At 44.7% G+C, this 14,637-nt stretch overlaps 1 protein-coding gene across 16 annotated transcripts in view; it reads right to left on the reverse strand.

Annotated features, from left to right (window-relative positions):
• mtss1lb (MTSS I-BAR domain containing 2b) overlaps positions 1 to 14,637 on the reverse strand; it is a 190,708-nt gene that overhangs the window by 126,999 nt on the left and 49,072 nt on the right. For all 16 annotated transcript variants that reach the window (XM_063066618.1, XM_063066621.1, XM_063066629.1 and 13 more), the window contains 2 exons: positions 13,839 to 13,900; positions 6,059 to 6,132 (listed from right to left, as the gene is read on the reverse strand). In XM_063066618.1, the coding sequence (XP_062922688.1) occupies positions 6,059 to 6,132; positions 13,839 to 13,900 (136 nt within the window). The remainder of the gene's footprint in view (positions 1 to 6,058; positions 6,133 to 13,838; positions 13,901 to 14,637) is intronic.

Raw genomic sequence — 14,637 nt, forward strand, 5'->3', positions numbered from 1 at the left:
CAATACCAAGGACATGGATTCAATCCTGACCTCTGGTGCAGTCTGTGCGAAGTTTGCACATTCCCCCTGTGAAAGTGGCTGCTTCCCCAGTTTACTGACTGCTGTCAACTGTCCCTGGTGTGTAAGTGAGTGGCATAATGGGGAGGGGGATGATGACATGGGGAGAATAGAAAATGGGAGTAATGTTGAATCAGCGGTTGATGGTTAGCATGGAGACAGTGGGACGAAGGGCCAGTTTCCTTGCTTTATATCTCTAGGGAGCGTGAAACCGACTGGCCAACTCTAAGTAAAAGGACAGCTTGCACAGTTTCACTGGACCTCTCGGTAAGGAATCCCTGATCAAAGCCTCAGTGGGCAGAAAGCCACTATAGAACCAAGTGACTGCATGCAGTCTATTAACGGTCAGCGTTAAGCACCATTGACCCTCAGAGAGCTGGATCAGAGCACAAGGATGCGATTCAAGCACAGGGAAGGAATCAAAGCAAAGCCTTGTGAAGCCCAAATAAGCCTCTTTGTGTGCATTTCTTTTCACTGTCTTCTGCCCCTTCTTTGTATAAGGCTTGGCAGTGAGCGGAAGCCAACACTGAGGTTACTCAATGAGGAAAGGACAACACTAGAGGGAAATGTTCATCCACACATCAGGAAAGGCACGGGATACACAGGATATTGGCCTGACCATATCGATATCACACCAGGAAAGTCATGGGATACACAGGGTATTGACCATATCGACATCAAAGCAAATCATTCATTATCACACCAGGAAATGCACGGGATACACAGCGTATTGACCTGACCATATCGACATTACAGCAAATCCTTCACTATCACACCAGGAAATGCACGGGATACACAGGATATTGACCTGACCATATCGACATTACAGCAAATCCTTCGCTATCACAGAAGTACACAACTTAAAGTATCGTAGGTGCAAGAACAAATACCCCAGAGTGCTTTAGAAAGCACCGTTGGACAATATATTACCAGAGCCGTACAAGCTTAGCACAGATGACTCTGCATGAAGCACAAAGTTCGAGTCAGACACAAACGTATCTGAAGCAAAAAGCAGACTGCTGGAGGAACTCAGCAGCCAAGTGGCATTTGTGGAGGCAAAGGGGCAGGTGGTGTTTTGGATCAAGCCCCTGTATCAGTACTGAGTGTAGAGGGGAATGTAAAGAGATAAGAGGGTGGGGTGAGGCAGGGGGCTGGCAAATGATAGGTGGATCCAGGTGAGGGAGGAAAGGGATGGAGTCAGCAGTCACGGCTGGTGGGTAATAGGTAGAGACAGATAAGGAGAGAAAAAAGGAGATGGGGCAGGATGGGGTGAAGGGACGGAGGTTGGGAGAGGAGGTGGTCAAAGTCGACACTGGAAGGGACAGCAACAGAAAAATAAGAATAATGCTTCAAAGCAAAACCACAGTGATGAGGTGAAAGAGGCTTGCTGGAGATAATCAGGTAACACATTTTAAGAGGTGGAAGGTGCACAACAAGCCCAATAACCCTCTCCTGCAGGAAGTATTTTTTTAATTTAAAATGTGGAGATGGGTTACTGTGGAGTCACTCAGTGTGAATATTTCCCCAAGTCTGTAGATATGCAAAAGGGACTAGCTTGTATGGGCATCTGGACTGGTATGGACAAGATGGGTTGAATGGCCTATTCGCATGCTATATTGCTTTGACTCCACGTCAGTCAAACAACAAACTGAAAATACCAGCTCTCCATCAGAACTCATTCACAACCACACTGGTCCTGCACTGTGCACCAGGCAATTTACATACATGCACAGTGACCTCGCTGTGCTGCTCCTCTCGTCTCTGCTTTTGTACAAGACTTCTCCCTCTCTTGCCATTAAAAGATGAAGAAGCACAGAACAGCCCTGTTCCTTTCCCCGCCCTCACGCTTTCTCTCATTGACAAGTTTCACATCCGGAAAACCTCGTGCTCAATTTCAGCACACCACAAAATAATTCCCCTGCATCTCCCAAATTGCTCCGTTTACCCAATCTTCCCCGCATCTCCCATGTTAAAGTGAACAAGCTTAGTTAAACGCCAATGTTAGATGTAGGGAGCACACATCTCTTAAAGCAATTACTAAAAGTCACGCACCCGCCTGCTACCTGATCTTGATGCAGTGGCCTTCCAAAACAGTTTGGCTGACTTCCTCACAGACTGCTGGTTTTGGGTCTTTCACATCGTAAACAGTACAACAATGCACAAACGTCTTTTAGTAGCTGGGATCCACCCCCGCAAAGGCCAAAAATGTGGAAAATTAGCCACTGGGGATAAAAATGGCAGAAGGCTCTCATGAGAGGTGGAGGAACTTTGCACAATATCCCAGGGCAGGATGTGACCAGTTGAGCCACCTGGTCACTGACCGTGTTTGCAAACAGTCAATAATCACGACCTTCTACAGATGCGTGTTGAAAGTATACTAACATGCTGCATCACTGTGTGATATGGAAACTGAACTGCGTTGGACAGGAGGGCTCTACAACCGGCAGTTAATATCACTGGCACCATCCAGATCATATATGCAGAAAGGTCAGGAATATCATTAAGGATTGCATTCACCCTGCTCATGGACTGTTTGTCCCACTCCCATCAGGGAAAGTGCTACGAAGCATCCACACTAGGACCACCAGATTCAAAAACAATTACTTTCCCAAAGTTGATCGACACCTTTCACCCATTAACACACTCCACCACTACGTACACGTCAGTCACTCCTCTCCACAGCCCCCCAGCATCCTTCATCCCCCTATAAATTGCCACCTTACACTTATACTCCGCACCTCATAGTTACACCGAACTGACAGTCACTGCCCATTTGCCCTGCTGCTACCGAGAAGAGTTCTTCTCGTCAAGTCACGTTGTCACTTCATTTCCTGTCAGTCACCAACCATACGTCTGCACCTAGCGCCACTAAGCCTGTAAGTGACCACACTCATCGTGTTACATCGTGTTTTATAGCATTGCTTTTATATTTATTGTGTTCTTTATGCTTACTGTGTTCTTTACACTGCATCAGTTCCAGAACAATAATTTTGTTCTCCTTTACACTTCTGTGCTGAAGAATGACAATAAAATAACTTGAATCCCTTGAATCCTTGAAGAGGCAGATAGCAGGAAAATAGGCCCTTCAGCCCATCAAACACCCACTTACACCAATCCCATTGTACTCTCCCCAGATTCTACCACTCACCAACATACCAGGAGCAATTCATAATGGACAATTAACTTGCTGAGCTGTAAGTATTTGGGATGTAGGAGGAAAGCACAGAAACTGGGAGGAGGGGGCAAGGGTGCGGCGAACCCACACGGTCACAGGGGGAGACATGCAAAGTCCAGAGTCAGGATTGAGCCCGGTACCCTGGTGCCATGAGGTAGCAGCTCTGAGAGAGTCTGAAGGCCATGAGTAACCAGCCTCACTTGGGAAACTTGGGAGTTTGTTCTCATGAGCTGCACTGACTTTGGAGGATGTACTGCCATTCTGACAAGACATCATAGCACGTGACCGCAAGATAACTGCAGAGAGTTGTGCTTACAGCTCAGCACATCACTGAAGCCAGGCTCCATTCCACGGACTCTGGCTATACACCTCGCTGCCTCAGTAAAGTAGCCAGCATAATCAAACACCCCACCCACCACTCTGGACGTTCTCTCTCGGACAAGCCCTCCCACTGGGCAGAAGACACAAAAGCCTGCGGCTGTACTACCAGACTCAAGCTTAGCTACATGCACATCAGTCACTCTTCCCCACAGTCCCTCAGCATCCTTCATCTCCCAAAGCACTTTATTATCAAACTCTTGAATGGACCTCTGACAAAAAGATGTACTGTTGACCTCACAATCCACCTCATTGTGATCTTGAACTTTATTGTTTACCTGCACTGCACTTTCCCTGTAGATGTAACGCTTTATTCTGCATTGTTATTGTTTTACCTTGTTCTGCCTCAATGCACCCCGTAATGATTTAATTTGTAAGAACAATATGCAAGACAAGCTTTTTCTCTTCATCTTGGTACATGTAACAATAATACAGCAATACCAAAAACCCATGGTGAATCAACAAAATTCCACTGTACTATTTCACTGCAAGGAAGGTACTTCTCTATTAGCCTGGCTAATTTATTTTTCCTCAACCAGCATCATGAGATGGTGATCATCTCCTCACTTGTTTAGTTGCTAATCATGGGATCTTGCTGTGCTTAATTAGTGCTGAAATGTGTTGGGACACAAGATTGTGAAAGCTGCAAGTTCCATGTGGCTTCTTTCTTCCTCCTTTCAGTTCCCTTGATCAACACAGATTTTATTTTATTATAACAAGAGTAATTTTAATGTATACTGCAAAACAACAAATTTCACGACACATGTCAGTGATAATAAACCCGATTCTGACTCTTCTGTCTGCCTGCAACTCCATTTAAAATTCCATTGCTTCAAGCAACTGATTCTGGATAAAATCATGGGTAGATTTTGGATTCTAACCCACTCTATAAACATATTTACGTGACTTTCATTATTAACTCATACACTCTGGCTGCTGTCCACCTAAGCAGCGGAAGTGACCAGGCCGACACTCTCTCATAATTCTTTGACATCTAAATACCTTCCACTTGTACGTGACCTCGTGTAGTGCAACACCCCTCTCTTGCAGAGGTTTAAACCATCTGCAGGTACAAAGCCACAAAACAATTCTTACCCCTGAAGTAGTAATCCTTGAATTCTCATCATAGTCTTGTTAACTCCTCTTAAGAGATTGCCCAGGCTCCAAAGCGATCCATACTGGCACTTCATTAAAATACACTCTATTGGCAAATGCTTGTCCATTGCCAGCATTCAAGTGGAATTCAACGAGACTTATATCTGTTGCCACTGACTTCCATCCCACTTCCTCAGCAGGTCCATGGTACTTCAATCTCTGCCTCCCAACGCAATGAGTAATTCAGAAATCAGACAAAGGTCTGCAGCTTCCTTCTGCCACACAAGTCTCTAAATCGTGACAGGCATGTGCACTTGTCTGATCATGGCAAAACAAGGAAGGACCCTCCCCAAATTGATGTTCAGAATCACCCAAACACCTTCAGCAAATTTATCTGGAATAGAGCTCTTAAAAATACCATCATCCAAGAGGAAAAAATATAAGGCTTGTGCAATTTGATCAGTTTCACATTTTCTCCAAAGGCATTATCATGATGCCCAGCTAAGTCATTATCTTATCACTGGATTGTGGACAGAAGAGCAAGTTCATCATAGGGCTAGATGCAAACCCTCAGCAACACAATGCATTGAAACCTTGTTTTAGTCATGACACAATTGTCACACACAATTTCCTGTGACAGCACAGTTACACCCATTGTTCCTTTCCCCTACTGTGCAAGCAACAGCACATTTTGGTGACAAAACTTAGTAGCCCTCTCCCTAATGGTACATGTTGCACGGAGAGGTATGTTACACTGGATAACGTACTCCATAATAAATAAAACCAGTCTTTTCATTTCTATTCCTGCAACACACACAAAAAATGCTGGTGAACGCAGACGGCCGGGCAGCATCTATAGGAAGAGGTACAGTTGACGTTTCGGGACGAGACCCTTTGTCAGGCCTAACTGAGATAGTAAGAGATTTGAAAGAAGGGTCTTGGCCTGAAACGTCGACTGTACCTCTTCCTACAGATGCTGCCTGGCCTGCTGCGTTCACCAGCATTTTTTGCGTGTGTTGCTTGAATATCCAGCATCTGCAGATTTCCTCATGTTTGCATCATTTCTATTCCTGTTCAGTATGATGCCACTCTGGGCATAAGGCTCTGAAGCCCTGGATCAGATTACAGCTTGCAACTCACTGTCAGAAATCCATCATTTCACATAGACCATCCAAACCCCTCCGTTACATTCCAGTCTGGATTCACTCCCAGGCACTGTCACTGCACATGGAGAACCATCCACTGCACAGATCGCTAGGACAAGATGGTCAAATAATGTCCTCCTGCAAGAGGGACAGCTCCTTAAGTGAAATCAGATGCACCCAATCTTTTAATAATTCTGATGGTTCCTACCTCGTGTGTTCGTTGCCATGTCTGCCACTTTTTGAAACGCATCCAAAAAGGCAGCTGCTGCCAGTACAGTGGTCCTGAGAAAAAGAAACGAAGAGAGCATGGTGTCAGGAATTATACACTCTGAATTTTAAATCGATATTGTTGGTGTGGCCAGCTTCTGCCACCCTTGAGAAGGCAGTGGTGAGCTGCCTTCTTGAACCACTGCAGTTCCTTTAGGGAAGATGTTCCCTTGGGAGGGTGTTGCAAAGCTTAGACCCGGCAACAATGAAAGAACAGCAGTGAGTTTTCCCTAGGATGTCATGCCACTTGGAGACGATCTGCTAGCGATGGTGTTCCCTGCCTTCGCTGGCCATGTCCATCATGGTGGAGGAGATTGTGGCTTTAGGAAGTGCTGCTGGAATAACCTGGATGGATAACTGAGTTAACTTTTTAAAATGATATGTCCAAGAGTCATCATTCACTGGAAATGAATATGTGGGGAGGCAGATGGAACACGAGTTAATTGGGCTCCTTTACCCTGAATGACGTTGAATGTCCAATGTACCGTTGAGGCTGCACTCATCCAGGATGAATGCAGAGAATTAAGTTAGACGCCTGGCAGAATCCAATCTCCCTTCCATATTCTCTGTCTCTAGTTCCTGCTGCCTCAGTAAAGCAGCCAGCATAATCAAAGACCCATCCCCCACACATTCTCTCATTTCCCCTCTCTCCTTGGGCAGAAGATGCAAGCGCCTGAAAGCTTGTATCATTCGGCTCAAGATTACCTTCTATCCTGTTGTCATTAGACTCCTGAATGGAGGGAAATAAGCCCTTCATCACATCACCACCCCCCCCCCCAGCACATTGATAATGGGTATTATATGATGATGGATGTTATATTTGAATGCATGCAGTACATGGGATAAGATCGATGAACTTTTAGTGCAGCTAGACATTAGCAGGTATGATCACAGCTTAACATCCAAGGATACAGCTTGTATCGAAAGGACAGGCAGGTAGGCAGAGTGTGAGGGGTAAACTCTGTTGGTAAAAATTGAAATCAAATCCTTAGAAAGAGGTGACACAGGATTGGAAGGCGTGAAGTTCTTGTGGGTAGACTTAAGGAACTGCAAGGGTAAAAAGACCCTGATAGGAGTTATATACAGGCCTCCAAACAGTAGCCAGGGTGTGGGATATCAATGCCAACAGGGGACACAAAAGGCATGTAATAAGGGCAATGTTATGATAATCATGGGGGATTTTAATCTGCAGGTAGATTAGGACAATCAGGGTAATGCTGTTTCCCTACAGAGGGAATTTCTAAAATGCCGACAACATGGCTTTTTAGAGCAGCTTGTGGTTGAGCCACTAGGGGAAAGATAATGCTGCAGTAGGTGTTGTGTAATGAACCAGATATGATTAGAGAGCTTAAGGTAAAGGAACGCTTAGAAGACAGTGATCATAATATAGACATATGAGGTACCGCAGTTGCTGGAAATCCAGAGCAATACACAAAATGTGTTGGAGGAGCTCAGCAGGTCACGTAACATCTATGGACGTTTCAAGCCAAAACCTTTCATCAGGACTGGTCAATCTTGATGAAGGGTCTCGACCCGAAAGGTGGACTGTGTATTCCAATCAACATTGTGATCACAGTATGTTCGAATTCACCCTGCATTTTTGAGAGTGAGAAGATAAGGTTGGATGATTCAGTATTACAATGGAATAAAGGGAATTACAGAGTCATGAGAGAGAAGCTGGCCAAAGAGGGCACTACCTGGACTGGTGGCTGAATAGTAATGGCTGGAGTTTCTAGGAGCAATATAGACGGTACGTGATAGGTACATTCCAAAGATGAAGTATTAATCTGAAGGGAGGATGAGGCAACTATGGCTGACAAGGGAAGTCAAAGACAGCATCAAAGCAAAAGAGAGAGGATATAATATAGCAAAAGTTAGTGGGAAGTTAGAGGATTGGGAAGCTTTCAAAAATCAACAGAAGGCAACTAAAAATCCATAAGCTGAGAAAATATGAAATATAAAAGCAAGCTAACCAATAGGATACCAAAAGTTTTTTCAGATATATCGAGAGGTGAGAGGGGATATCAGACCACTTGAAAATAATGCTGGGGAGGTAGTAATGGGGGAATAAAGAAATGGCAAATGAATTTAATATGGAATTTGTATCAGTCTTCACTGTGGAAGACACTAGCAGTATGCAAAGTGCAGAACTGAGAGTTGTTGCTTTTACTAAGGAGAGGCTGAAAGATCTGAATGTAGATAAATCACTTGGTCTAGATGGACTACACCCCAGGGTTCTGAAAGATTGTGGAGGCATCACTAATGGTCTTTCAAGAATCACTATATTCTGGAACAGTTCTGGAGGACTGGAAAATTGCAAATATCATTCCACTCTAAGGGAGGGAAGCAGAAGAAACGAAATTATACGCTATTTAGTCTGACTTCAATGATTGGGAAGATGTGATAACAGCCCATTATATTACAGAAGAAATACTAGCATGGACAGAAGATTGGCTGACTAGTAAGAGGCAATGTGAAAATAAAGCAAGCCTATTTTGGTTGGTAATGGTGATTAGTGGTGTTTCGCAAAGGTCAGTGTTGGGACCACATCTTTTCAACTTATAAGTCAACAATTTGTAAGATGGAATCAATGGCTTTGTGGCCAAGTGAGCAGATGATACGAGGATAGGTGGAGGGGCAGGTAGTGTTGAGGAAGCAGGGATTCGGCAGAAGGACTTAGACAGATTGAGAAAATGGGCAATGAAGCAGCAGGTGGAATAGAGTGTAGGGAAGTGCATGGTCATGCACTTTGGTAGAAGAAATAAAGGAGTAGACTATTTTCAAAATGGAGAAAATTCAAAAATCAGAGGTGCAGAGGATCCAGTAACCCTTGCCCAAGTACTCCCAAAAGGTTAACTTGCAGGATGAGTAGGTGGCAAGGAAGACAAATTCATTTCGAGAGGACTAGAATATAAAAGCAAGGATGTAATGAAATAAGGCATTGGTTAGACCACAGTTTGAGTGTTGTGAGTAGTTTTAGTCTCCTTATCTAAGAAAGGATGAGTTGGCTTTGGAAAAGAGTCTGAGGAGGTTCCAAAAATGATTATGGGAATAAAAGGGTTAATGTATGAGCAGCATTTGGATGGCTCGGAGCCTACATTCACTGGAGTTCAGAAGAATGGGGGAGGGGGGAGGGAATCTCATTGAAATCAATGGAATATTGAAAGGCCTTGATAGATGTGGAGAGGATATTTCCTATAGTGGTGAGTCTAGGACCAGACTGCACAGCCTCAGAATAGAGGTACGTCCATTTAGAACAGACATGAGGAGAAATTTATTTAGCCAGAGGCTGGTGAATCTGTGGAATGCATTGATGGATCCCCCTCAGTCTAAGTTATTGAGTATATTAAAAGTAGAAGTTGATAGGCTATTGATTAGTCAAGGTGTCAGAGGTTATGGAGAGAGGGCAGGAGAATGGGGTTGAGAGGGATAATTGGTCAGGATGAAATAGCAGAGCAGACTCAATGGGCTGAATGGCCTAATTCTGCTCCTATGTCTTGGTAATGCTACTGATTGTCAAGAGTGGTACTTATAATCCCTGTGGAAGATGGCTATTACCTGGTACTTTATGACTGATGTTAGTCTTGCGAGACCATGGATCTACGCCTGGAAAGTCTTCACTCTCCAGGGCGCAGGCCCGGGCAAGGTTATATGGAAGACCAGCAGTTGCCCATGCTGCAAGTCTCCCCTCTCCACGACACCAATGTTGTCCAAGAGAAGGGCATTAGGACCCATACAGCTTGGCACCAGTGTCATCGCAGAGCAATGTGAGATTAAGTGCCTTGCTCAAGGACACAACACGTTCCCTCTGCTGGGGCTCGAACTCACAACCCTCAGGTCGCTAGTCCAATGCCTTAACCACTTGGCCATGTGTCCACACTTATGACTGATGATGTGAATGTCACTTGCCACTTTATCAACCCTCGCCTGAATGTTGTCTGATCTTGACTTACGCAGGCAAGGGCTGGTCCATCTCTTGAGCAATTGTGCAGTCGCCAGCCATCATCCACACCCCTAATGATAGGAAGGTCCTTGATGAAATAGATGATAAGAGGCACAGACTGAGTGGCTAGCCAGAGCCTTTTTCCCAGGGCAGAAATGGCAGTCTAAATATGAAGAAATTTTCAAAGGGATGAAGGACACTACCGTGGCTGACAAGTGAAGTCAGAGCCAAAGTAAAAGCAAAAGAGAAGGCGTACAAGGAAGCCAGAGGTAATGGGAAGATAGAGGATTGGGGAACTTCTAAACACTTGCAGAAAGAAACTAAGAAGGTCATTTGGAAGGAAAAGATGAATTATGAAAAGAAGCTGGCAACTAATATCAAAGAAGATACTAAAAGCTTTCTTAAGCATACAAAGGGTAAAAGAGAGTCAAGTGTAGATATAGGACCAATACTAAATGACACTAGAGATATTGTAATGAAAGATGCAGAGATGGCAGAGGAACTGAATGCGTATTTTACATCAGTCTTCACAGTGGAAGACATCTGTAGTGTACCGGACATTCAAGAGTGTCAGGGAAGTAAGGTTTGTGCAGTGAAAATTATGACTGAGAAGTTGCTCAGGAAGTTTAATGGTCTGAGGTTGGATAAATCTCCTGGACCTGATGGAATGCACCCTCGGGTTCAGAAGGAAGTAGCTGGAGAGATTGCAGAGGCGTTAACAATCATCTTTCAAGAATCGATAGATGTTGGCATTGTACTGGATGAGTGGAAAATTGCAAATGTTACTCCTCTATTTCAGGAGGGTGGGAGGCAACAGAAAGGAAACTATAGACCTGTTAGCCTGACATCGGTGATTGAGAAGTTGTTGGAATCGATTGTTAGGGATGAGATTATGGAGTACCTGGAGGCACATGACAAGATAGGCCAAAGCCAGCATGGTTTCCTGAAAGGAAGATCCTGCCTGACAATCCTACTGCAATTCTTTGAGGAAGTTACAAGCAGGGTAGACAAAGGAGATGCAGTAGACGTGGTGTACTTGGATTTTCAGAAGGGCTTTGACAAGGTGCCGCACATGAGGTTGCTTAGCAAGATAAGAGCCCATGGATTTAAAGGGAAGTTACTAACGTGGGTGCAGCATTGGCTGGTCAGCAGGAAACAGAGAGTGGGAATAAAGGGATCCTATTCTAGCTGGCTGCCAGTAACCAGTGGAGTTCCACAGGTGTTGGCACTGTTATTTTTTACAATGTATGTCAATGATTTGGACTACAGTATTAAGGTATTTGTGGTAAATTTGCCGATGACACTAAGATAGGTGGAGGAGCGAGTAGTGTTGAGGAAACAGAGAGCCTGCAGAGAGACTTAGATAGTTTAGGAGAATGAGCAAAGAAGTGGCAAATGAAATACAATCTTGGAAAGTGTATGGTCATGTACTTCAGTGGAAGAAATAAACGGGCAGACTATTAATAGATGGGGAGAGAATTCAAAATGCAGAGATACAAAAGGACTTGGGAGTCCTTGTGCAGGATACCCTAAAGGTTAACCTGCAGGTTGAGTGGGTTGTGAAGAAGGCGAATGCAATGTTGGCATTCATTTCTAGAGATATAGAACATAAGAGCAGGGATACGATGTTGAGCCTCTATAAGTCACTTACGAGACCACACTTTGAGTATTGTGTGCAGTTTTGGGCTCCTTATTTTAGAAAGGATATACTGACATTGGAGAGCATTCAGAGAAGATTCATGAGAATGATTCTAGGAATGAGAGGGTTACCGTATGAGGAATGTCTGGCAGCTCTTGGGCTGTATTCCCTGGAGTTCAGAAGAATGACAGGGGGATCTCATAGAAACATTCCAAATGTTAAAAGATTAGATAAAGAAGGCAAAGAGTGGTTGTAGACGGGTCATATTCTGCATGGAGGTCGGTGACCAGTGGAGTGCCTCAGGAATCTGTTCTGGGACCTCTTCTCTTCATGATTTTTATAAATGACCTGGATGAGGAAGTGGAGAGGTGGCTTAGTAAATTTGCAGATGACACAAAGGTTGGGGGTGTTGTGGCTAGTGTGGAGGGCTGTCAGAGGTTACAGCGGGACATTGATAGGATGCAAAACTGTGCTGAGAAGTGGCAGATGGAGTTCAACCCAGATAAGTGAGAGGTTGTTCATTTTGGTCGGTCAAATATGATGGCAGAATATAGTGTTAATGGTAAGACTCTTGGCAGTGTAGAGGATCAGAGGGATCTTGGGGTCCGAGTCCATAGGACGCTCAAAGCAGTTGCGCAGGTTGACTCCGTGGTTAAGAAGGCATACGATGTACTGGCCTTCATCAATCGTGGAACTGAATTTAGGAGCCGAAAGTTAATGTTGCAGCTACATAGGACCCTGGTCAGACCCCACTTGGAGTACTGTGCTCAGTTCTGGTCGCCTCACTACAGGAAGGACGTGGAAGCCATAGGAAGGGTACAGAGATTTACTAGGATGTTGCCTGGATTGGGGAGCGTGCCTTATGAAAATAGGTTGAGCAAACTCGGCCTTTTCTCCTTGAAGCGATGGAGGATGAGAGGTGACCTGATGGAGGTATATAAGATGATGGGAGACATTGATCATGTGGACAGTCAGAGGCTTTTTCCCAGGGCTGAAATGGCTGCCACAAGAGGGCACAGTTTTAAGGTACTTGGGAGCAGGTACAAAGGAGATGACAGGGGCAAGTTTTTTTTTCTGCAGAGAGTGATGAGTGCGTGGAATGGGCTGCCGGCAACGGTGGTGGAGGCAGATACGATGGGGTCTTTTGGATAGGTACATGGAGTTTAGAAAAATTATGGGTTATGGGCAACCCTAGTCATTTCTAAGGTAGGGACATGTTCAGCACAACTTTGTGGGCTGAAGGGCCTGTATTGTGCTGTAGGTTTTCTATGTTTCTAACATCACTGTAGCCACCACAGATTGGGTAGCCGGGGTTGAATAAAAATATTGATCACTGCAAGTTGATTTGATTAGGTGGAAGCTTTGGCTCTACAAACCTGGTCTTCACAACCCAGCTTTCACTTACACATCATTCAAATAAGATCACAGGGTACCTGTGGAGAAACAGAGATATACAGGCTGTGTATATACAAATAGCTAAAAGCTAGTGAGTTGGAACATTAAACGTCCAGGACAATTAGCAAACAATGCTCCAATAAATTTAACAAGGAATTTAGGCAAAACTACTTTACGGGGCGAATGTGGAACTTGCTGCTATGTGCAGTGATTAAGGCAGAAAGCATTTAGTGTCAACTTGGGAAAGCAGGCAAGGTGTGTGGGTGTGAGTGTGTGTGTGTGTGTATATATACACACACACACTGGCTGAAGACCCCAATTCGGGCTCTGAGATTTTAATGAAATCTGGCGGTTAAACCTAATGATGGTTGTCATACTTTGTTAAATAGAATGATAGCCACTGAATCCCAAAATTGTAAAACCAATGAGGTCAAGGAATTCTTGAGACCACAGGTCTCATGAAGTACACGATGCTGCAACAGGCTATTCAGTAACTGGGAAACTAAACTGCAATGTTGCTCAAACCTCCCTGCTGATTACACATCAAGATTATAGTCCCTGGTGAATGCTCTCTGTAGAAAGAGAAAAATTTCCAATGAGAATGAAAGTGCAATGTTTCGGCATTAACACAACTTCCCTGGAGAAATGGCAATTTCATTATAAGAGGCTCTTGACGGGCATTCTGGTTTATTTCTTCGCCCACCCAGTTACTTCAGGTTTCACTCGAACGCCCGTTCACCTTACCTGAGCTGGGAGTGGAGTTTGGCGGCTTTGGCATTGAAGTCCTCCCAGATTGGGTATGATCCCTACAGGGAAGCAATGGGCATAATTACAGATGGCAACGAGGCAATATTATCCTCTCAGTAAAAAGAAAGAGGCAGTGAGGGGTGCAGGGAGAAACTGGGGGGGGGGGCGGTGGGAGAGGAAGGTGAGGGGGGAGTAAGGGGGGGAGAGGGGGAGAGGGGATGCAGGGGTGGGAGAAAGGGGCAGGGGCAAAAGGGAGAGAGGGGAGAGACAGAGGGGTGGGGAGAGAGGGATGGGAGAAGGAGGGGAGAGAGGGAAGGGAGAGGGAGGGGGAGGGGGAGAGATACATACATATAGACAGGCACACACAGGATTCACTATATTAAACCGCAGACATTGATAAATCTCATTGAGGACATAGAAAATGGTCTGATGGATGACAGAGAAACAACATTGGTACAACATTCCTGATGAATGAGTAAATAAGAACTGTCAATTTACAGAGATGACCAACTTCATTTGAAACCAGCTTTCTGTGTTCCACTGCTGTTGACATTGGTCAAAAGAATTTTGCTCCCTAAAGAGCAGTACTCTATAGCAGTACGATATAGATCAGCACTGCACAGAAACAGGCCCTCAGGATGTGCAGACCTTGTCGATATTAATTAATCCCACCTGCTTGCACATGTCTCTATCCTTCCATTGCATTCACGTCCATGTGCCTGCCTCAGTATCTCTGAAAAGCTGGTATTGTATCTCCTTCCTCCACTTCTCCTGGCTGCATATTCCATCTACCACT

This window comes from Mobula hypostoma, chromosome 14 (assembly GCF_963921235.1).
Source record: "Mobula hypostoma chromosome 14, sMobHyp1.1, whole genome shotgun sequence".
Taxonomy (NCBI): Eukaryota; Metazoa; Chordata; class Chondrichthyes; order Myliobatiformes; family Myliobatidae; genus Mobula; species Mobula hypostoma.